This window comes from Bubalus kerabau, chromosome 7 (assembly GCF_029407905.1).
Source record: "Bubalus kerabau isolate K-KA32 ecotype Philippines breed swamp buffalo chromosome 7, PCC_UOA_SB_1v2, whole genome shotgun sequence".
NCBI classification, from domain to species: Eukaryota; Metazoa; Chordata; class Mammalia; order Artiodactyla; family Bovidae; genus Bubalus; species Bubalus kerabau.
Genome location: NC_073630.1, coordinates 70,236,914 through 70,260,546, shown reverse-complemented (window position 1 = coordinate 70,260,546; position 23,633 = coordinate 70,236,914). Strand labels below are relative to the sequence as shown.

The 23,633-nt window shown below is 39.4% G+C and overlaps 1 protein-coding gene across 1 annotated transcript in view; it reads right to left on the bottom strand.

Annotated features, from left to right (window-relative positions):
* The window catches only part of LOC129657830 (gamma-aminobutyric acid receptor subunit beta-1), a 276,875-nt gene that overhangs the window by 21,592 nt on the left and 231,650 nt on the right, over window positions 1-23,633 (bottom strand). The window contains exons 3-4 of the mRNA XM_055588477.1: window positions 2,084-2,221; window positions 1,831-1,983 (exon numbers count right to left, since the gene is read on the bottom strand). Of these exons, the coding sequence (XP_055444452.1) occupies window positions 1,831-1,983; window positions 2,084-2,221 (291 nt within the window). The remainder of the gene's footprint in view (window positions 1-1,830; window positions 1,984-2,083; window positions 2,222-23,633) is intronic.

Genomic DNA, 23,633 nt, shown 5'->3' with positions numbered 1-23,633 from the left:
TTATAGCTAAGTAAACAGAGACTCTGAGATTAGCTATTTTACTGTAGATCACTGAGCTAGGGGCAAAAAGGCAAGGAAGTACGAAGCAAAGGCATTTAAAATAAAAGCAAAACCTAAAACTTGATGGAGTTCCTTAAAAATAAATACAAGAGATGTAAAATGGATACTAAAGACAAAGGAGAACTGGCAAAGGGAACAGAAGTTCGAAAATGATAAGGGAATAAAATAGTTTCAACCTCATTTGCTAGTGAGATTATTCTATTTGGATTCCCTGATTTGACCACCCAGCTTTAGGAGAATAGAGGTAGTCAGAACTACTGTACAAAAAGTTTAAATTGTTGACATCAGTAATGGATTTAAATGTCTGGACTGATATGAAATGCCCTCGTGAGTGGTCCTATTTACTTTTTTGAATAAAATTTTAAATTTCTCATAATTCTACCTAACCTCTGATACAGAAACAAACAATTCATTTAAAATACATCAATTCCATTTCTGCTTCTAGTCCTTGGCTTAACTTTTTTTAAGCAAGGGTGGGTTGGTAAATAAATTTATTTTCTACTTAATTAGGTTTTAAACTACCTTAGGTTTTACATTTCAAAAGACAGTTTTATTCATTATCTTTATATGCTGACATCTCTAATCAAAATATTGTTAGCTTTGAGGAGAGATGTGTAAAAAAGAACTGCAATTCATGACCTTGATGGTTCATATTCCCTGCTGTGGACATTGTTCAGTGTTTTTCTTTAACCACAGAATATATATGTATTCATATTCACATTCAAATAATATGTGCACATATATATGTATGATATGATTAAGTATTTGTCTAGTTTCCTTAGTCTTGGAATGTTCAAAGGTTGATGAGGGGCTGCTAGCACTTGACTTTGTGAGCCTTAGATACTCAACCAATAGAAATGAGCTGTGGACATGATGACTGGTCTAGGGGTGAAAGGTTATGCTGATTATTTAATCCAGTTCTGTAGTCTCAGAAGACCTAGGTATGTTGGCTTAGTCACAAATGATGCTCTTTTGCATGAACATATGCGTGTGTGTGTGTGTGTGTGTGCGCGTGCGCGTGCATGAATAATCCCAGAAGATGATAAATGAAATGGCTCTGGGTCAAATAATAAGGCTGACCCACACATACCCAGATTCATCAGACAGATCATACATATTCTAACTTTCCAAGGAATCCTTTACAATTAAACACAGCCCTTCAGCTTGGAGCAATTATTCAGTCATGGCAAGATTAATTCTGAATTTTGTTCTTCAGGAAAGAAACCATTTTTATTCTGTCCTGATTACAGATCATTAATACAGCTGATGAATATCTGTACCTTTCTCAAGTGCAAGAAGCTCCATTTAAGGGAAATTCAGATAGATACAATTTAACTACATTTAATATTCAAAAGATAGTATTGACATAGCTTGTGAATGGTTACAAGATTTAGCTTTCTTCAGGTCCATTTGAGAATAATGTAATAATGTTCTCCACCAAAGAAAGTAAGAACCAAGGAAGAAATCACAAAGTTAGTAAAAATTAGTGTAATGAGAATTTTAAAAATATTTTCTAAGAAGCACTTATATAGGGTTGAATGTACTCTAAGATTATTATTTTTTTTAATTTTGGTAAAGTGATAAAAAGATGTTATGTTGTAAAACATGCACTCTGTTAAGTGCTTACATGTAGATGTTTTATTACCAAGCACCCTTAGGGCACTCTCATCCTTTGGCTCTCTATGTGAGAAGCCCTTGCCTGTAATGCTTCTCATTGGTTGTTATTTGAGGTGAAATCCCACCAGCCCTCTGGGGTGCTGAATGCATTACCTAGTGCAACTCTGGCTGCAGATGCATCATAATTGATCCAAAACGACACCCAGGACAGAATTGTAATCAGCGTGGAAGGCATGTAGGTTTGCAAAATGAAGTAACCGATGTTTCTTTTTAGACGAAAACTTAGTGATAGTCGTGGGTATGCCCCTGAATGGAAAAAAAATAAAAGAAAAAAATCAGATGGTCATTTGGTTGGCTCCATCTTCTTTCTCAGCACCCCTAGCACATTTGGGGGGAAACTTCTCACCTGTTGTGAATTCCACCTTCTTGGACACCATCTTGTAATCAACAATTGAAAACTGAGGGAGCTCAATTTTATTCACTCCTGTTACTGCGCCCTCTCCTCCATTCCAGTAAAACTCAATGTCATCAGTGGTGTAGCCATCTGAAATGAAGAAGCAGCATAGTTAGATCGAGTTCAGTTGGCCTAGAAATTCATATTGAAGACAGTCGGGGATCTGAGAAAAAATTCCCAGCGATTGATAATAAGATGATGTTTTAAATCAGGATGACAAAAGAGATTTGTTGAGTGCTATTGCTGATAGGCTGGTTGTGGTTGCATTGGGCAGATGGACACCGCTGGCCTTGGTGAACATAAGCTCTGCGATCACTCAGTGGTATCCACTATCACTGCTGTGTATTTACTCTCATCGTGTCTACCAGTGTGGATTGGAGGATGCCTGGATTCTAGGTGTCTTGGCGTAGAAGACTCTTAAAACTAATACAATTTTGTAAAGTTTAAAAATAAAATAAAATTAAAAAAACAAACAAACAAAAATAAATAAATAAACAAATGTAAAAAAAAAAAAAAAGAGTGCCTTAGACTGCAAGGGGATGAAACCAGTCAATCCTAAAGGAAATCAACCCTGAATATTTATTGGAAGAACTGATGCTGAAGCTGAAGTGCCAACACTTTGGTCACCTGATGCAAAGAGCCAACATAATGGAAAAGACTCTGATGCTGGGAAAGATTGAAGGCAAAAGGAGGAGAGAGCAGAGGATGAGATGGTGAGATAGCATCACTGACTCAAGGGACATGAATTTGAGTACACTCCAGGAGACAGTGAAGGACAGAAAGCCTGGTGTGCTGCAGTCCCTGGGGTCACAAAGAGTTGGACACGACTTAGTGACTGAACAACATTTAATCACAACAAGCATAATAATAGAGCACATATTTGTTAAGAGAGAAAGAAATAATATTCTTGCTAGAAATATATTCTTGTTAGAAATTCTTGTTAGAATAAAGGGATGAAGTATAATGAAGTATAATGAAAGAACAAATTGGTACAGATCTGTTAAATGATCAAAAGACATTCAAGATAGCAGTCTCTTTAAAAAAAAAAAACTTAGGCAAGCTTCTATTTATATCTTTTGATTATAGCTAATATATGTGTGAAAATTTTAGGAACCATGTGATTTTTTGATGATATTTTTACATCTTAATACTTATGAGAGTGAGCTTTAAGTAATTTAGGAGAACATGAAGAGGATTATAGACTGTGGCAGAAGGGTCTATCCTGAAATCTATTCTCCCTTTCATTTTTGCTCCCACTTGTCAGTAGTCTATTAAAGGTTATAGAATAGACCATATATTATCATATATTAGAATAGCTTGCATAAAAACAATGAACTGATATATCCAAAAGTCTAAAATTCACTTAAGACATAAAGAAGGCTATACTTGTATCTTTCTATCTTCTAGAGACAAAGAGGGTCTTTCTAAGTTTCTTTTCTTTTTTATTCAGTCCTTTTGTTTTCAGCCCGTATTCTTATCTTCAAGCTCTGCACTGATATCTGCCTATCCCAAAGACCTGCTGTTCTCCCCTCTTCAGAGGAGAAGCCTCTGGTCATGGAGTGAAGGTGTGGGACCAGGGGTCTGGAGATTCAATTGCTTAGACTCTCTGTTTTTCTGTTAATAGTCCCACCTTCATCCCTCCTGCCAAAGTTATTTTATTAGGCAATTCCTGAGATTTTTTTTGGTAGGGAGGGGTCTGTGTATAAATGTTTACCTGCTAAGTTTATTTTTTATTTATATTCACCTCAAATAAAAAAGCATCAAATTCTTTTCCATTTAGAAAGGAGAGAACCAGGGGACTAGGAGCTTGGGTACTTGGATGGGGGTTAGAACAGTGAGATTAAGGAAGAAAGCTGGGTGTGGGGATTTGGTGGGGCCTATGTAATGAAGGCTGCTACCACTTGTGTGACTATTTAGAGTAACTGCTGCTTTCACAGTCCTCTAATAAGATGTGTATGTGTGTGCTAAGTCACTTTGCAACCCTATGGACCATAGCCTGCTAGGCTCCTCTGTCCATGGGATTCTCCAGGCAAGAATACTGGAGTGGGCTGCCATGCCCTCCTCCAGGGGATTTTCTGAACCCAGGGATCTAACCCACATCTCTTATGTCTCTTGCATTGGCAGGCAAGTTCTTTACCACTAGCACCACCTGGGAAGCTCTTAATAAGATGTAACATGAATGTGTTAGTTGCTAAGTTGTGCCCGACTCTTTGCGATGCCATGGACTGTAGCCTGCCAGGCTCCTCTGTCCATGGAATTCTCTAGGCAAGAATACTGGAGAGGATTGCCATTCCCTTCTCTAAGGGATCTTCCTGACCCAGGGATCAAACCCAGATCTCCAGCATTGCAGTCAGATTCTTTACCATTTGAGCCATTCCCTTAATAAGATGTAGGAGAATTTTAAAAGTGGAGAGAGAGAGAGAAACAGAGAGAGAGAGAGAGAGAGAGATAGCGATGACTACCTCTTGTGCATCAGTAGGGGAATGACAGCTTGCCTGGAGCTCACCATGCTTTCCACCTAGAACACTGTTTCCATTTAGGGTGCTCTGGCTATTGGGTCCAAACCCCAAGGGATATGCAAGAAAAACACAACAATATTTGTAAGAAAACCCAGTCATCCTAGGGAAGCAAAACAACCAGAACATTCAAAATAGATGTCATCTCATGAGAAGAACTGTTGGAGAGAGCAGACAAGAGTATGAACTTCTCATTTCCCACCCTTATTCAAAATTTGGGAACACATAAGGATATACGATTAGCGTGGAAAAAGTTCCTTACTTCCTTGTTCTGAAACCCATGCTGCTGCTGCTGCTGCTAAGTCGCTTCAGTCGTGTCCGACTCCGTGCGACCCTGTAGACGGCAGCCCACCAGGCTCCTCTGTCCCTGGGATTCTCCAGGCAAGAACACTGGAGTGGATTGCCATTTCCTTCTCCAATGCATGAAAGTGAAAAGTGAAAGTGAAGTCGCTCAGTCGTGTCCAACTCTTAGCCCATAGGTTTTAATAAAAAAGTGTTAGATGAATTGATGAGAAGATGCCACTGATGAGGCCAGATTAGTGGCTTAGATGACAGTTTGAACAGAGAAGTGGAAAATATAAGGGTCAATATATGAATAGTGGGCCTGAGTGAAAGAAGAAGAGGAGCTGTAACACACAAAACCAAAGACAAATTTCCCTGAATTTAATAACTAAACTATTTTGTCTATTGAGGGGCTCATTATATCAGGCAACCCTGATATCATTCCTGAACTCCAAGGTAAAATAATAAATTTACAATCTTCCAGACACAAAATAGAGGGTGTTTTCACAGGAAAAGCTATTGGACTTCAGATATACAGCTTTAGAAAGGAAGGGATTATAGAATAACAATTCAGAACAGCTAGTGTAAAAGCAAAAGGGCAGCAACTCAGAGACTCAAGAGTCCCATTCTCTGCTGAAATACCACTTCCTTCCAGAGAAGTTATATAAAGATCTGAGAACATTACCCAGGGACCTATTTGAGGAAACTATTCTACAGAGGACTCCAGTCAAACAAAGGAATCAGGATGGATAACTAGGATATCATCAGGGAAAGCACTTTGGAAACAGGGGGGCTGGGAAGAATTTTAAGACAACTTTGCTGAAATCTATGGAAACGCATTTGAAAATCTGAATAAAACATAATTTTCTTGTAAGAAAAGCATTTGCTAAAGCTTGAATCAGGAGAGGAAGAAGATCAAAATACATGTATATGTGTGGCTGAGTTCCTTTGCTGTCCATGGAAACAATCACAGCCATACTCCAATATAAAATAAAATAATGTAATTAAACAAACAAACAAAAAGCTTGATGTTATCCCTTACAAACAAGCACCAGATTCCAACAGTTAAGAACTGATAATTCTATTTCTACTTAAACAATTCCAAAGTATAAGCTAAGAATATAAACTTCCAAATTATTTTCATAAACAGAACATAAGATCCAGCAGGACATTAAATAACAATGTATAACATAATTAAATAAACAGTGTTTACTCCAGGAGTGCAAATATTCAATATTAGAAAAGTTTAGTAATATATTTCATTATATTAACAGATCTAAGGAGAAAAAAAGCATATGATTATATACCACAGGTGCTAAAAAGGCATTTGACAAAATTTAATAGCCAGTCTGTTTTTGTAACAAAACAAACAACACCACCCAATAAATATGACTATATGAATATTTACATAATGTGGTAAGATATAACTTTCTCAGTCTGAAAACCAGAATATTTTGGAAATAGTGGACTATTGCTATGAAAGTTAAGAACAAAATAAGTGTCCACTGTCATTGCTATTATTTTTAACATTGTTATGGAAACACTAGCCATTAAGTAAATGAATGAAAATTTTGAACTATAAAGTTGGAAAACTGCTGGTTAAAGTATTCAGATTAATTATACAATTGCATATCCAGTAAGCCCTAAAGAATTAACTGAATGACTATTACAAACAATAGAATTAGTATGATTATGGGGTACAAAGTTACTACACAGAAATGAGTGGTTTTCTTATATAAAACAAAAATTTACAATGACTGTTTTTAAAATAGAGACAGGAAATATCTAGTAATAAACTAACAGGCAAGACTTACATAAAGCAATATTTGAAACACTTTTGAAAAGCACAAAAGAAGCCTTGAACAAATAAAAAGGCATACCATATTTCAAATAGGAAGACTCAACATCATAAGTTCGTTTATAATTTAATGCGATTGCCTGGTAATACCAATCGGCTTTTTTTCAAGGTCGGGGGGACTAAACAAAAGTGATTCTAAAATTAAATTAAACAGATTAGACAATCTAAGACAACTGTAAAAATTACGACTCTTGACTTTGTGCTACTAACCTTAGCTTGACAACCAGGCACAAACCTATGTGTGTGTGTTACTCATTGGATGAGTAGGCATTTAGTGAGTGCAGACTATGTGCTGGGAATGGAAAGTTACCATGGTTACAGTAGTGAATAAAACTGACATGGCTCCTGCCCTCTTGGAGATTGCATATTTCATGTAAAATGTTACATATTTCACCACAGAATTCCTTTCTAAATCTTTCTGTGTGGATTGGCTTCCTTTAATACATGTTCTAATATTTAGGAAAGCCAAAAACTACAGTTCCCAAGGTAAAGATTTAGGTACCCTTATTAAATGAATTTAAGTGATGTCAAAGGTGATATTTGAGCATTCATTTTGGTGCAGCTCATACATTATAGAGGGGGCTCTGGAACCAGAAATCCTGGTTTTAACTTTCTGTGGTTCTGGAGTCAACGTGATGGCGGGAGCTACCTGGTCACCAGCTTCCTGATTGTGGTGAAGCGCTCAGGCCCCATGGTAGGGCCAGTCCACACTGTGGTGCTGGGAGTCATTTCTAGTTGCCCAGGCTAGACTAGCCTACTACTTCTGTTTTTTATTTTCGTAAGCAGCACTTCCTTATTAAATCTCTTTCTGCTTGTGGCCAAATGGGCTTCTATAACAATTCTGCAACAAAAATCTAGATCTATATATTGTCTTTCTCTTCTAGGGAAGAATTATTTCCTCCAGATTTGGGATTACCAGAGCTTTCCATTAAAACCTCTGCTGTGGCCTCTGCTGATCATTCATTTGCTGTTTCTGTGTCTCACATCCTGCTTTCTAAACTCTGTTCTGTACCTCTGGGGCTGGACTCTCTGTCTCTCTTGCTTCCTTTAGATGCCCCTAGGAAGAACGGGCTGAAGATTAGAAGGTAGAAGGGGAAGGAAAGGCCCTTGATTCTGTCTCTGACAAGGTGGCAGTGTTGCGTTGCTGGCCATCACTGCTGGGACAGTGGGGGTGACTCCAGACTCTCACAGCAGCTCTTCCGGCACCTCCACAAACAACCAGGACAGCATTTCTAATAGGATCCAACAGATTCAGGCTCATGGCGCTTGCTTCTGGCTTTTGCTCCCTTAACACCCTTTTCTTTTTTCTCTCTTGCTTTTCCAGCTCTTCCAGTCTTTGTAATCAATTCTCTCTATTAAGTCCCCCCTTTTAAAAATTAATTAATTTATTTTGAAGCTAGTTACTTTACAATATTGTAGTGGTTTTTCCATACATTGACATGAATCAGACATGGTTGTACATGTGTCCCCCATCCTACACGCCCGCCACCTGCCTCCCCATCCCATCCCTCAGGGTTGTCCCAGTGCACCAGCTTTGAGTGTCCTGTTTCATGCATCAAACCTGCACTGGTTATCTATTTCACGTATGGTAATACACATGTTTCAATGCTACTCTCTCAAATCATCCCACCTGCACCTTCTCCCACAGAGTCCAAAAGTCTGTCCTTATATCTGTGTCTCTTTTGCTGTCTAGTATATAGGGCCATCATTACCATATTTCTAAATTCCATATATGTATTAATATACTGGATTGGTGTTTTTCTTTTTGACTTACTTCACTCTGTATAATAGGCACCAGTTCCATCCACCTCATTCCCTTTTTGAAAAACCTTGAGTGGTTTCTGCTTTCCCACTGAGTTTCTGTCAACACATAGTACATCTTATTGTGCAAATATTTTATCTGTTTACATAGTTTTGTGTTTATCTCTGCCTTTTGTCTCCTCCATCTCTCATTATATTATGTATATTATGTACTTTTTGAGAGCAAAGACCTTCTTTTATTCATTAAAGCAATTCTCAAATCCTAGAACATATTTTGCCCATAGTTATGCATCCAATATATGTATTTGTGAATAAATGAATTTATTAATGCTGTTTGCTGCTTAGGGGTCTGCATTTATTGTCTCAAACTGGTAACCTGATATATAATTTATTTGGTAGCATTTTTGAGCCAGATACACTTTTGATTACAGTGATTCTGCCTACAGGAGCCTTACAGGTGGGTCTGGGCCCCAAGGAAATGGAAAAAGCTGCTTATTAATTTTAGGCTTATTGAGTAACTAGGTGATAAATTACAACCTCAGGCTGATCTTCAAGTTGTGGGATTCTATGGGAGAAATATGTAAGCAATATCTAGAGTTGAAGGACCAGAGATGGTTCAGTTTGGGATTGAGAGGGGAGAAGATAGTACTGAGCTTAAAACTTCTCATTGCCTCCTCTTCTGCAGGGCAGCAGAACCCTTCAGTGCCATGCCCAATAGCAGAGCAGGAGTATGGCTGTCAATCACTGTGAATTTTAATAGGATTTAATGATTTATACAGTCAGTGGTCTGGGTCTGTATTCCCAAGCTCACTTGACTTTGTTTAACTAAAACCTCGTAGGCTGAGTGTTCAAAGCACTGAGATAATTACAGATGATTTGGGGGGAAAAAAATAATGCTCACTCCATTTTAGGTAGAAGTGTGAGTTCTCATGGGAAAAATAATGGCAGCTGGATCCAAAGGAAAGAAGAGAGGCCTAGAAATAAACTATTGTTCAAAGATTACACAAGAACATTTTGCCACAGAGAGTGAACATCAATTTACTCACACCCAAACAACCTATTTACCAAAGGTTCCCTTTATGAACCAGTGACTTCACACAGTGTCTCAAAGCCTGAACACTTGGATACCAAGGATATTGTTTCCTAGCAACAATAACCACACAGAAGCTCTCAAAATTTCCTCTCAGCCCCTGGGGACTTCTTAGTGGTGCAGAAAGTACAGATAAAATTAAGTTGATGTCAGTGGATAAAGATGCATGGAGCTAGTACAAATGTACAAGGAACTGGATGCTAGTATTTCTCTTCACTTCTTGAAACACTCTATTTTGGATGCATTTTCTAACTTGGAAATAAAAATTACTCCCTGCTGTGCTTAATAGAGCTGGGAAGATGGTCTAAAATTGTACTGAACTGTGTTTTAGAGAATAGAGAGATTTCAGCTTCTAATCCACAAGTGGACATAAGTAAATGTATTTCCCTCTGTGGCGTGGCCACAGCCTTATCGCAAGTTTCGCAGTGTGGGGCTTGATTGGTTTAAGCCAGTTGTTAAAACTCCATCCTCTTTGCTATGGTCATTGGCTCAGGGTTAAGCAATAAGTCATGTCTAAAACAATTAGGTTATAGCAGTCTCCTGGCCACATTTTTTGCTTGGAAATAGGTGTGTGACCCAAGTTGGTCCTGTCCTAGAGAAAGCTAGGAACTGTGTTTAAAATTTGGAGGAGAGAAGTTCTCCCTTTCTCTTTTAGCTGTAGGTAAATAAGAAATGCTCAGTGGAAAGTGGCCAGTCTAGCTATAAAAGCCGATTTCTTCCCTTCTTGTTTATGCCAGTCATTATTAGCACCTAATTGAAACCACTCATGATCAAGATTTTAGTTGACCTATTGAAGTAGATTTAGTAGTCTGCCCCTCTCTGCTACCTTCCACATGAGGGCCAAAATATTAGGAATTTATCATCTCTGGTCTAGGAGCTGGGTAGATCCTTCCTATTACAAAGTTATTAGATATTTGTAATGGTGCATCTCTGAAGCAGATAAGAAATCTGTCTCTGTTCTTAGCCATTCGCTCTGTCATGTCCAGCTCTTTGCAACTCCATGGACCATAGCCTGCCAGGCTCCTCTGTCCATGGGCAAAATTACTTAAGTGGGTTGCCATGCCCTCCTCCAAGGGATATTCCCAACCCAGGAATCGAACCCAGGTCTCTCATATTGCAGGCAGATTCTTTACCATCTAAACCACTAGAAAGCTGTTGCAGCTGCTGCTGCTGCTAAGTCGCTTCAGTCGTGTCCGATTCTGTGCGACCCCAGAGACGGCAGCCCACCAGGCTCCCCCGTCCCTGGGATTCTTCAGGCAAGAACACTGGAGTGTGTTGCCATTTCCTTCTCCAATGCAGGAAAGTGAAAAGTGAAAGTGAAGTCGCTCAGTCAAGTCCGACTCTTCACGACCCCATGGACTGCAGCCCACCAGGCTCCTCCGCCCAGGGGATTTTCCAGGCAAGAGTACTAGAGTGGGGTGCCATTGCCTTCTCTGACTAGAAAGCTAGTTGGATCTAATCCTTTAAGTGGCTCCAAGTCTATTGTAGCACTTACTCTAAAGGCTACTTGGGATTTCTTTCTCACTTATCTCTGTATCCTAAGAAGCAATAAAGCAACCAGGGAAGCCAGATTTTTAAAGCATTCTCACAAGTATTAAGAAACTGTAGGTACAAAGCACTTTATAGGCAACAAGCCACTTTATAACTGACTCCTACCTGATGACTCACCGTTTGAGTCATCACCCTGTCCCTAGGAATGGCCCTCTTGCTATTTTCTTAGTCAACTCAACAGTTAATTAGATTTCTAGGTGATCATTAGAAAATGTGGCTGTATAATAAGTAAAAATTCATCTTTTCTGAGAGCATTCACCATCTGATCTTTATCTACCCCTTGTGCCAATAGAAAACAAGCCAAGTACATTTCTTACATGACAGTACCTCTTATGTTTGAGCACACATCTGGTCATCCCTTTCATTGTTTCCTTCTTTAGGTTCTGGTCCTTCCCAGGATATACTCAACCTATGAAACCTCTCCTCTCAGTAGTTCTGAGGTTGCTGATATACTCCTTGAACCACAGGAACCCCAACTGAGGGGTGGCCATGTCTACCTCATCCCTTACCCCTCATTTTGCATTATCTGGCAACTTTTCCTGTTGAACTGACTCACCCCCAAGATTAAACCTGCCCTGGTCATTGAGCCACTCCTGAGTGATTTGGAAATTCAGCAGCATCAGATTTGGAATTATGTCACATCCTTAGATTTGAAATCTTCAGGTCCAGGGTTGTCTGCTGGTTTCTTAAGCATTCCTTGAGAGGTCCTCCGCTATTTCCAGCCAGATCTAAGATGCACAAGACGCAGAGTCAGGATTCTCAGTCTTCTTCTCATGCTGGTCAAACCCGGCCAGTTCCTATGTTTGCCCAATGTGTAAATTTCAAGAATGACTTTCCAAAAGACCTGCTCCTTCATATCTGATTGTTTAATACGGCATAATCCATTAATGTTGTCTATATTTGGTCATCCCATTTTAAAGGCTTTTAGATCCCAAGTGCCTTTGCTTTTAGAGACAGCTTCCCACTTTATTTTCAATTATTAAAATGTATTCACATTCCATGTTAAACTTAATTTATGTGTCACTAATAAAAGTACTAATAAAAAAAGTGAAAGTGAAAGTGAAAGTGACTGAAAGTGAGTCAGTCGTGGCCGACTCTTTGTGACCCGTGGACTGTAGCCCACCAAGCTACTCCGTCCATGGGATTCTCCAGGCAAGAATACTGGAGTGGGTTGTCATTTCCTTCTCCAAATAAAAAAAAGTCACTAATAAAAAAATAAAACCACTAGAACATTCAGGTAGGACCTAAATCAAATCTCTAACGATTATACAGTGAAAGTGAGACATAGATTTAAGGGACTAGATCTGATAGACAGAGTGCCTGATGAACTATGGAATGAGGTTCGTGACATTGTACAGGAGACAGGGATCAAGACCATCCCCAAGAAAAAGAAATGCAAAAAACTAAAATGACAGTCTGAGGAGGCCTTACATATAGCTGTGAAAAGAAGAGAAGGCAAAAAGCAAAGGAGAAAAGGAAAGATATACCCCATTTGAACGCAGAGTTCCAAAGAATAGCAAGGAGAGATAAGAAAGCCTTCCTCAGTGATGAGTGCAAAGAAATAGAGGAAAACAATAGAATGGGAAAGACTAGAGATATCTTCAAGAAAATTAGAGGTACCAAGGGAACATTTCATGCAAAGATGGGCACAATAAAGGACAGAAATGGTATGTACCTAACAGAAGCAGAAGATATTAAGAAGAGGTGGCAAGAATACACAGAAGAACTGTACAAAAAAGATCTTCATGAACCAGATAATCATGATTGTGTGATCACTCACTTAGAACCAGACATCCTGGAATGTGAAGTCAAGTGGGCCTTAGAAAGCATAACTATGAACAAGGCTAGTGGAGGTGATGGAATTCCAGTTGAGCTATTTCAAATCCTGAAAGATGATGCTGTGAAAGAGCTGCACTCAATATGCCAGCCAATTTGGAAAACGCAACAGTGGCCACAGGACTGGAAAAGGTCAGTTTTCATTCCAATCCCAAAGAAAGGCAATGCTAAAGAATGTTCAAACCACCCCACAATTGCACTCATCTCACATGCTAGCAAAGTAATGCTCAAAATTCTCCAAGCTAGGCTTCAACAGTACATGAACTGAGAACTTCCAGATGTTCAAGTTGAATTTAGAAAAGGCAGAGGAACCAGAGATCAAATTGCCAACATCTGTTGGATTATCAAAAAAGCAATAGAGTTCAGAAAAACATCTACTTCTGCTTCATTGACTACGCCAAAGCCTTTCTGTGGATCACCACAAACTATGGAAAATTCTGAAAGAGATGGGAATACCAGACCACATGACCTGCCTCTTGAGAAATGTGTATGAAGGTCAGGAAGCAACAGTTAGAAGTGGACATGGAACAACAGACTGGTTTCAAATAGGGAAAGGAGTACGTCAAGGCTGTCTATTGTCACCCTGCTTATTTAACTTATATATAGAGTACATCATGAGAAATGCTGGGCTGGAAGAAGCACAAGCTGGAATCAAGATTGCTGGGAGAAATATCAATAACCTTAGATGTGCAGATGACACCACCCTTATGGCAGAAAGTGAAGAAGAACTAAAAAGCCTCTTGATTAAAGTGAAAGAGGAGAGTGAAAAAGTTGGCTTAAAGCTCAACATTCAGAAAACTAAGATCATGGCATCCAGCCCCATCACTTCATGGCAAATAAATGGAAAAACAGTGGAAACAGTGGAAGACTTTATTTTTATGGCCTCCAAAATCACTGCAGATGGTGACTGCAGCCATGAAATTAAAAGATGCTTACTCCTTGAAAGAAAAGTTATGACCAACCTAGACAGTATAGTAAAAAGCAGAGACATTACTTTGCCAGCAAAGGTCCATCTAGTCAAGGCTATGGTTTTTCCAGTGGTCATGTATGGATTGAGAGCTGGACTATAAAGAAAGCTGAGCACCAAAGAATTGATGCTTTTGAACTGTGGTGTTGGAGAAGACTCTTGAGAGTCCCTTGGACTACAAGGAGATCCAACCAGTCCATCCTAAAGGAGATCAGTCCTGGGTGTTTATTGGAAGGACTGATGTTGAAGCTGAAACTCCAATAATTTGGCCACCTGATGCGAAGAACTGACTCATTGGAAAAGACCCTGATGCCAGGAAAGATTGAAGGCGGGAGGAGAAGGGGACGACAGAGGGTGAGATGGTTGGATGGTATCACCAACTCAATGGACATGAGTTTGAGTAAACTCCGGGAGTTGTTGATGGACAGGGAGGTCTGGCACGCTGCAGTCCATGGGGTCACTAAGAGTCAGTTCATAATGTTGCAAAGAGTTGGACACGACTGAGTGACTTTCACTTTTCCTTTATGTATTTTGGATCCAATAATTTAAGATCCTTGATAAACTCATAGTATGTAGACATTTTGCCTATAGTACTTGATGGTGAAATGATTTTGCTGGAGCCTGGATACCAACTGGGCTCTAGTACACCGCCTAAGATCTCCTTCTATGCTTTCTTTATTTGAAATACATCCAGTTTCTCCTAAATTTACCACTGGTGGGAATTCTGCTGCCATCATCAGAGCTTCTGATCCTGACTGTGGCTTGTTCTGACATGTAAACTGGCTCCCACCTGGAATTTCTCAAGATGAAATTGTCTGGCAGGTTGGACTGCATGCACTAGCCTTCCCCATGGGTGATTCAGGTGCCCTCTCTCAGGCTGAGCCTGTCTGACCCTGTCTGACCTCCTTCCCCTACCATTTTTTCTGGCCTCATACTGATGAAGTTCCTACATGCTTTCTGCCATACCTGTCCAAATCACAGTATTCTTGGTATAGCTAGGTAGCAAAGAGCAATGCTTTTCTTATTCTAGTAACCTGTTAAAGCAGCACAAGTTTAAATGAGGTTTTTGACAGTCACATTGTTTTTTCCCTTTGGATTCAAACATAGGATCTAATATAGTCCCCATTAAATTGATCTAATTCAATTTGACTTGCTGTTGAGACTTTTTTTAAAAATATTTATTTGCTTACCTGCACTGTATCTTTTCTTCAAATTTGATAAACATGCCTTTTTATCATTATTGTCTTGATTAAGACAAATGTGGGATGTCAGAGACAAAGATAGAGCTCTGTTATCGTCTATTGGCGATGTTCCTTTAGACTGATATAAAAAATCTTTAATCAGCATTTTTCAGGGTGGCATCATCATCTATTCATTTAATATTCACCTAATGGTTTTAGCTTTGAGTCTGTACTCCATATGTATCAGTATCAAGTCTATTTTGACTTGTGTTTGGAGAAATCAAGCTGCTTCTGTGGATTACTGAGAACATTTCTATGGGATCCATGGCTAGAATCTTTCCCAGATTGAATCAGCCTCATCAGCCTAAGTGTCTTTGAATTTCTCTTTCTAACCGTCTGGAACATGGAGTGGTGTATTCCATTCTGTCAACACTAATAATTGTTTAGTGTACTAATGGTGTGTAGGCTCATGATAATAACTTTCCCTTCACAATGTCCAGCTAATGGAGCTATATTGAATTAATATATGTGGGCGCATATGTTTTAGGCAAATTATTGGTTAAAGATCAGAATCAGGGTTACTGTACGGCCACAATCACTGGTGAAGTGAAAGATAATCACACCTGGAAATGCTAAAATCTTACTATTAAGTGCTTGTCTTATTGTTGTTTTTTTTTTTTTTTTTTACCAATGGAAGTTACTCAGTACAAACAACTACTAGCCATCTACATTTTATTGTCTTAAAGGAGAATATTTTATATCTCAAAAAATTCTTATCCATCTCTTTTTAACTTACATTAATTTCAATGTAGTTAATAGTGGTATCTCTTTATGTGCTGAAAATGAATTTTTTATTTTAAAAAACTTATGTGGTGAATATATAAAAATCTTTTAAAAATAGAACCCCAGTAAATTATTATTTTTTTATGTTCTAAAAAAAATGCCTAAATGTAAGTTCAAATCTGTGAAATTATTTGTATGCCCTGTAGAGGGCACTCAAGACCTTCCAGATTTATAGGCAGAGACAGGATAGTGTCTGAACAGTTTATTATTTTCAATTGCAGGAGTTTTACATTTTTCCTGACTATTTTAGCTTTGGATCACTGATTCCCACAAGGTTTTATTTTAAAATTCATCTATGTTAAATAACACTAGAACAATTCTGATTAATATATCTAGTCACAGATTCATATTTTTAGCTAGAAATATCTATTTGTATTTGAATACATACAACTCTAATTGTTACTAGAATGACTATAACAAATGACTTGTTTTGGTATATTTAATGGTTGAGTTGTAATCTCACTACATCTTCAAAAGTACAGAATAAGCTAGTTTAGCCATGCACATGAGTTAACAAACATTTATGTGTAGAAAATGGACCCATCCTTCACATATCTTATTATTATTATGCAACTGGTTGCAATAAAATGCACTGAACTAAAAATCAGCCTTCTATCAGGTCAAAGTTAATTTTAATTTATATTAACTAACTTGCCTAGTTCCTAATTTCTTTTATCTGTAAGCTATGTCTTTTAGTCTCATATACCATATCAATCACATTCAGACGCTGTTTACTGAGACCCATTCCATTCAGTTTCTAAATGATGCCTTCTACATTTGTGAATGAGAAGTATGTAGTCCCTGCCTGGATTTTCACAAATGTGTTGCACACAACATACAGTAATAAATATAGTAGCCTTAGGAAGCATTGCTATGAACAAAGCTAGTGGAGCTGATGGAATTCCAGTTGAGCTATTTCAAATCCTGAAAGATGATGCTGTGAAAGTGCTGCACTCAATATGTCAGCAAATTTGGAAAACACAGCAGTGGCCACAGGACTGGAAAAGGTCAGTTTTCATTCCAATCCCAAAGATAGGCAATGCCAAAGAATGCTCAAACTACCACACAATTGCACTCATCTCACATGCTAGCAAAATAATGCTCAAAATTCTCCAAGCCAGGCTTCAGCAATATGTGAACTGTGAACTTCCAGATGTTCAAGCTGGATTTAGAAAAGGCAGAGGAACCAGAGATCAAATGGCCAACATCCATTGAATCATAGAAAAAGCAAGAGAATTCCAGAAAAACATCCATTTCTGCTTCATTGACTATGCTAAAGCCTTTGACTGTGTGGATCACAACAAACTGTGGAACATTCTTAAAAAGATGGGAATATCAGATCACCTTACCTGCCTCCTGAGAAATTTGTGTGCAGGTCAAGAAGCAACAGTTAGAACAAGACATACAACAATAGACTGGTTCAAAATTGGGAAAGGAGTACGTTAAGGCTGTATATTGTCACCCTGCTTATTTAACTTCTATGCAGAGTACAACATGCGAAATGCCAGGCTGGATGAAGCACAGGCTGGAATTAAGATTGCTGAGAGAAATATAAATAATCTCAGATATGCAGATGATAGAAAGTGAGGAGGAACTAAAGAGCCTCTTGATGAAAGTGAAAGAAGAAGATGAAAAAGCTGGCTTAAAACCCAACATTAAAAGAACAAAGATCATGGCATCTGGTCCCATCACTTCATAGAAAATAGATGGGGAAACAATGGAAACAGTGACAGACTTTATTTTCTTGGGTTTCAAAATCACTGCAGATGGTGACTGCAGCCATGAAATTGAAAGATGCTTGCTCCTTGGAAGAAAAGCTTTGACCAACTTAGCTGTTAAAAAGAAGAGACATTACTTTGCTGACAAAGGTCCATCTAGTCAAAGCTATGGTTTTTCCAGTAATCATGTATGGATGTGAGAGTTGGACCATAAAGAAGGCTGAGTGACGAAGGATTGATGCTTTTGAACTGTGGTGTTGGAGAAGACTCTTGAGAGTCCCTTGGACTGCAAGGAGATCAAACCTAAAGGAAATCAATCCTAAAGGAAAACCTAAATGAAATCAATCCTAAAGGAAATCAATCCTGAATATTCATTGGAAGGACTGATGCTGAAGCTGAAGCTCCAGTACTTTGGCTACCTGATGTGAAGAGCTGACTCTTTAGAAATAAGACCTTAACGCTGGGAAAGATTGAAGGCATGGGGAGATGGGGACGACTGAGGATGAAATAGTTGGATGGCATCATCGACTCAATGGACATGAGTTTGAGCAAGCCCCGGGAGTTGGTGAAGGACAGGGAAGCCTGGCGTGCTGCAGTCCATGAGGTTGCAAAGAGTCAGACACAACTGAGTGGCTGAACAACAACAACAACAACAACAACAACCAAGCCCTAGTATCTAAAGGTGGTTGGTTTTATTTTCCAACAAGATAGCTTTTCTCTTGCAATTCTCAACCGTTTTTGAATATCCCGTGTTCTTTTGGATTTCCTTTAGGATCAAGTTGGATAGATCTAGCAACTAGGAGGCCATGTGCTTTTGTGGCTCACAAACTATTATATGTTTTGTATAATTTCTTGGCTTTTGAAATCCTTGTGAATAGAATGTTGAAGAGCTGACAGTTCACAATTGTTTGTATCTACAATTTATCTGTGCTCATTCCCAAGTGCTAGATTGGTGTCATGGAGGTTATTGTGGCAGGCTTGTTGGGCACAGTAATATCTGTGTTTTAAAAATTGCATTGTGTCTGGGCATGACGGGGGGAAAAAAAAAGCCCTATCAGATTATTACTGGTTTTGCTGGAATTGATTTTTCACTCCCTGTAACTTGGCAGTTACACTGATGAAACATGTGGCTCGCTGCCATTTTATTTATGTTGAGGGTTTTATTTCTGATGTCCATGAAATAATGAGATAGGCAAATATAAATTTATCTTTGAAGATGCTTGATGTAGAAGTCTGAGAACAGCAGTTAGGAAAGGGCATTGTTCTAATATTATTGCCTGATCTCAGGCCAGGGAAGAAAATCAGTGAGTATCATTTTCATTTTCAGAGGAGGGAAATGAAAGTACAGATTTCCATGACCTGATTGGGAAAGCTGAATGTTTCCAAGTTTCTATCTATCTGTGGAAAAGGGGCCAATAATCTGCAGTATCTGGCTTATAGGGAAGGTAAAAAAGATTGTTTTTGCAGTTACAGCTACAGAGTGCTTCTTAGAAGCAATCTATCTTCAAAATACTTACAAGCATTACACAGGCATCACCTGTTGCTTCTGGATAGATCTGTAGCCTTGTTCTCAACCAAGGGTGGCTTCCTCTGCCCAGGGGACATGTGGCGACACCTGAAGGCATTTTGGCTGTCACGACTTGCGGGATGGATGCTGCTAGTATCTGGTGACTAGAGGCCAGGGATGATGCCTGATGCTCTGCAATAGTCAGGGCCGTGCTCTGCATGAATTATGCAGCCCAGCATGCCAGTAATGCTGATGTTGGGACACTTTGGTCCATAGCTAGAGGGTAGAATGTGGTTGGTAGAAGGTCATATTAAGACTATGGGGGAGGGGAGGGATGGATAGAGAGTTTGGGATCAACACGGACACACTGCTATATTTAAAATGAATAACCAAAAGGATCTGCCGTATGGCACAGGGAACTCTGCTCAATATTGTGTATTAACACTAACTTAGACGAGGAAAGAATATGAAAAGGAATTTCAAATTCTGCTGCTGCTGCTGCTAAGTTGCTTCAGTCGTGTCCGACTCTGTGCTACCCCATAGATGGCAGCCCACCAGGCTCCCCCGTCCCTGGGATTCTCAAGGCAAGAACACTGGAGTGGGTTGCCATTTCCTTCTCCAGTGAGTGAAAGTGAAAAGTGAAAGTGAAGTCGCTCAGTCGTGTCCGACTCTTAGCGACCCCATGGAGTGCAGCCTTCCAGGCTCCTCCGTCCATGGGATTTTCCAGGCAAGAGTACTGGAGTGGGGTGCCATTGCCTTCTCCGAGAACTGTCTAGCACATAGCTAATAATAAAGTTTCTTAAGAGGTAAAAAAAGTAAGCCAGAAAGAAAAACACCAATACAGTATACTAACGCATATATATGGAATTTAGAAAGATGGTAACAATAACCCTGTGTACGAGACAGCAAAAGAGACACTGATGTATAGAACAGTCTTATGGACTCTGTGGGAGAGGGAGAGGGTGGGAAAATTTGGGAGAATGGCATTGAAACATGTAAAATATCATGTATGAAACAAGTTGCCAGTCCAGGTTCGATGCACGATACTGGATGCTTGGGGCTGGTGCACTGGGACGACCCAGAGGGATGGTATGGGGAGGGAGGAGGGAAGAGGATGGGGAACACATGTATACCTGTGGCGGATTCATTTTGATATTTGGCAAAACTAATACAATTATGTAAAATAAAAAAAAAAAACCCTTAAACAAAAAAGAGGTAAAAAAGGAAAAGGCTATTTGTATTGATGATATGGCAAGTGGTTCATAATTTACTTAGATCTCATTCTAAGCAGACAGCTCTTTCATGAAAGGAAGACATAGACTTCTTTTGTCCTCAAATCACAAATAGAGTTTCTTATAATCTAAGGGCCTCAGGCCAAGACAGTAAGATTGTGGTTACATGCTACCGGGGGCTGGGTAGAGGGAAAATTGACCTTGGGTAACCTGACTAACAAGCAAGGCAAATTCTTGACTCTTTGGTTTAAAAGACACTAGCCTGAAAGAGGAGAAGGAAATGGCACCCCACTCTAGTACTCTTGCCGAGAAAATCCCATGGATGGAGGAGCCTGGTAGGCTGCAGTCCATGGGGTCTCGAAGAGTCGGACACGACTGAGCGACTTCACTTTCACTTTTCACTTTCACTCACTGGAGAAGGAAATGGCAACCCACTCCAGTGTTCTTGCCTGGAGAATCCCAGGGATGGGGGAGCCTGGTGGGCTGCCGTCTATGGGGTCGCACAGAGTTGGACACGACTGAAATGACTTAGCAGCAGCAGCAGCAGCAACAGCAGCAGCCTGAAAGAAGGATGTCCATATACACAAACTTTCTGAATAATTCTTTTCACCCTCAACTCTCCCAACACATAATTTAAAGAGACTTCAAGGAAGAGAACAGGGGGGAAAGAGCAGAGAGGAAGGAAGAATCAGATGTGAATTTGGGAAGCCCAGGTTGCCTCTGCCCCTTCATGCTGGGTTCTATGGTGGGGGTATGATGCTAGACAGCTGCTTTAAAGTTCTGGATGGGAGTGGAGCCTGTGCTTTATGCTGAAGGCAAGCAAGTATTGCAGAAAGCATTATTCATCCCACTATTTATGACAACAGTTGCTTTGTTAAAGCTGCAGAGTGCTAGAGACAGCTCCATCTGAGTTTCTTGTGGGTTTTTAATAGTGGGGAGGATTCCAGAGGGTTGTGGTTAGCAGATGTGCCCTGGGAGAAAACTTGTGGTCGAGAAAGACATCTCAGTGTTATGTCATTGGAAGGATACAGCATGGACAGGGCTGAAAGACCCAGTTAAGTCTTGGGCATGTTGCTAGTGCTGCAAGCGTTCAGTGAGATCTGGACTGGCACCCACAGAATGCCTAGTTGCCATTAGAGTGAGACCTGATTTCACCTGTGCTGTGATGCAAACAGGAAAAGTTATATCTGAGGTCAGAGGCTGGCCTAGGACCCAACGATGGAGCATGAAAGGAGAACAGCTCCTCTCTGACCCCCTGTGCAATGCACCCTAAGTACTTTCAGAGCTTAGGATCAGCCCCAGGGGGAGGAGTGGCACAAAAGAGCGACACTGCCGACAGACCAAGTCACATCCCCTCCGCTCCCCTGGCATTTACCCTGGTGTCTTCTGAGCTCGCCGTCAACATCCAGGGAAGTGCACGAAGAAAGAAACAGTCCTGGTGTTCCTGAGTCTACACCTGAGTGTCTGAGGAAGAGCTGAACTTGAGCGATTATGTAGAAATTATGAGAGTAATTTACATTTAAAATAAATTTTTAAATTTACACAGTTTAAAACTAAATGGATACATTTTAGTTTATAGATTGAAATTTTTACCTATATTAGCTGTATCTGTGGGGGAAAAAAGTACAGAGATTACGAAGTCTAGCGTCTTGTTCCTACTCTTTACACAGTATCTAAAGGCCATATTAGAACCTGAGCAAAAAGATGCACAATTAGCATCTCATAAAACAACATAGCTGGGGCTGTAAGAGTGGAATGGGTGAAATTTTCTTCCCAAAGAATCTCCATTTAGATGTTTTCAATCTTATGAATTGGTGCTCAATTTCCAGAAGTTCATGATATCAAAATACGTATTTTAAAATTGTACTAGAAGAATCCTTTAGCGTAGTCTTTTTTTACACTACGCTTTCGGATTTTTCAGCTGTACTTTGGTTTAATCCACATGATGCTGCCCAAAGGACCCTGAAACTGAAGATAATGGTGTCCACTGATCTAGATTGTTTTTAAGCAGGTACTCTGGTTATTAATTTTCATTCAAAAGGAAGTCTTTAGCTGGGTTATTTTTTTCTAGAGATGAAACCAGTCTATCTTCCTCAGAATTCTTTGAGAAATTCCATATCAATATTCATCTTAAAACCCCACAGCTTGCCTATTTCTTTCTTTTTGAAGATTACCTTTTACTAAAGAAGTATTAGTAAGCAACTGTTTGTTGATACCTGATTAGATATTCCATGCACTAAGACCTTTTAATTCTGAGGCAAGCAATACACGACATTCAACCCATACAACAGCCAGTTAGGAAGAAATTATTATCTCCATAGTAATCATTAGGATGCTGAGGTTTAGTCTGTTTAGGGAACACAGTCACAAACCATGTTAGGGCAGCATTTCTAAAATCTTTCTTCCCTACCACACTACCTAGGTTTAATTTTGTTAATTTATACTACTAATTTATACTTCTAGTTATATGCTATAGAAAGAATGACTCTGTACCTTACTAGGTTGAAGCTTAAGAAAGTGCTGATATTTGACCTTTTATGGACCAAAGCCAGCAATTTCATGTGTGTAATCTTATTATAGTGCAGCATGCAGCGGCTCAGCTCAGGTAAAAAAAGTGTGAGAGTCTGTGGACTGGTTTTGATCTATTACCCCATTCGTACCTCAGATTGTACTGCTAATCTGTAATCTTGAATAGAATGAGGAATTGAAAAGATATGCATAAGTCATTTTGAATCCATCACCACAGAAGGAAAAGATGTCAGAGCAGTTCTTATGTGATGGAGAGAAACAGACATGGAATTCTGGTCTCAGCTCTGCCACTTACCGCTTCTGACCTCTCCTAAGGTGGAGCCATGCTGAGTCTCAGCTACCTTTTCTGTGAAATGAGGCTAATCCTAATGATCTCACAGAGATGTGATTACTGAAAAATTTAATTAAAAATAAAAGTGTTTATTGCATGCTTACTATGCCCAGGCATTGGGATGAGTTTTTGGTGCACACAGATCAATAATATCTTTACTCTGCCTTTTATCCTGAAGGAGTTCATCACTTTCAGAGATAAGAGAAATAAATAAATACAATATAATGTTAAAAGTGTTAAAATAATGGAATGTACAAATGTTACAGAAGCAGCAAGGAGGAAATGTAACAGTCATCCATT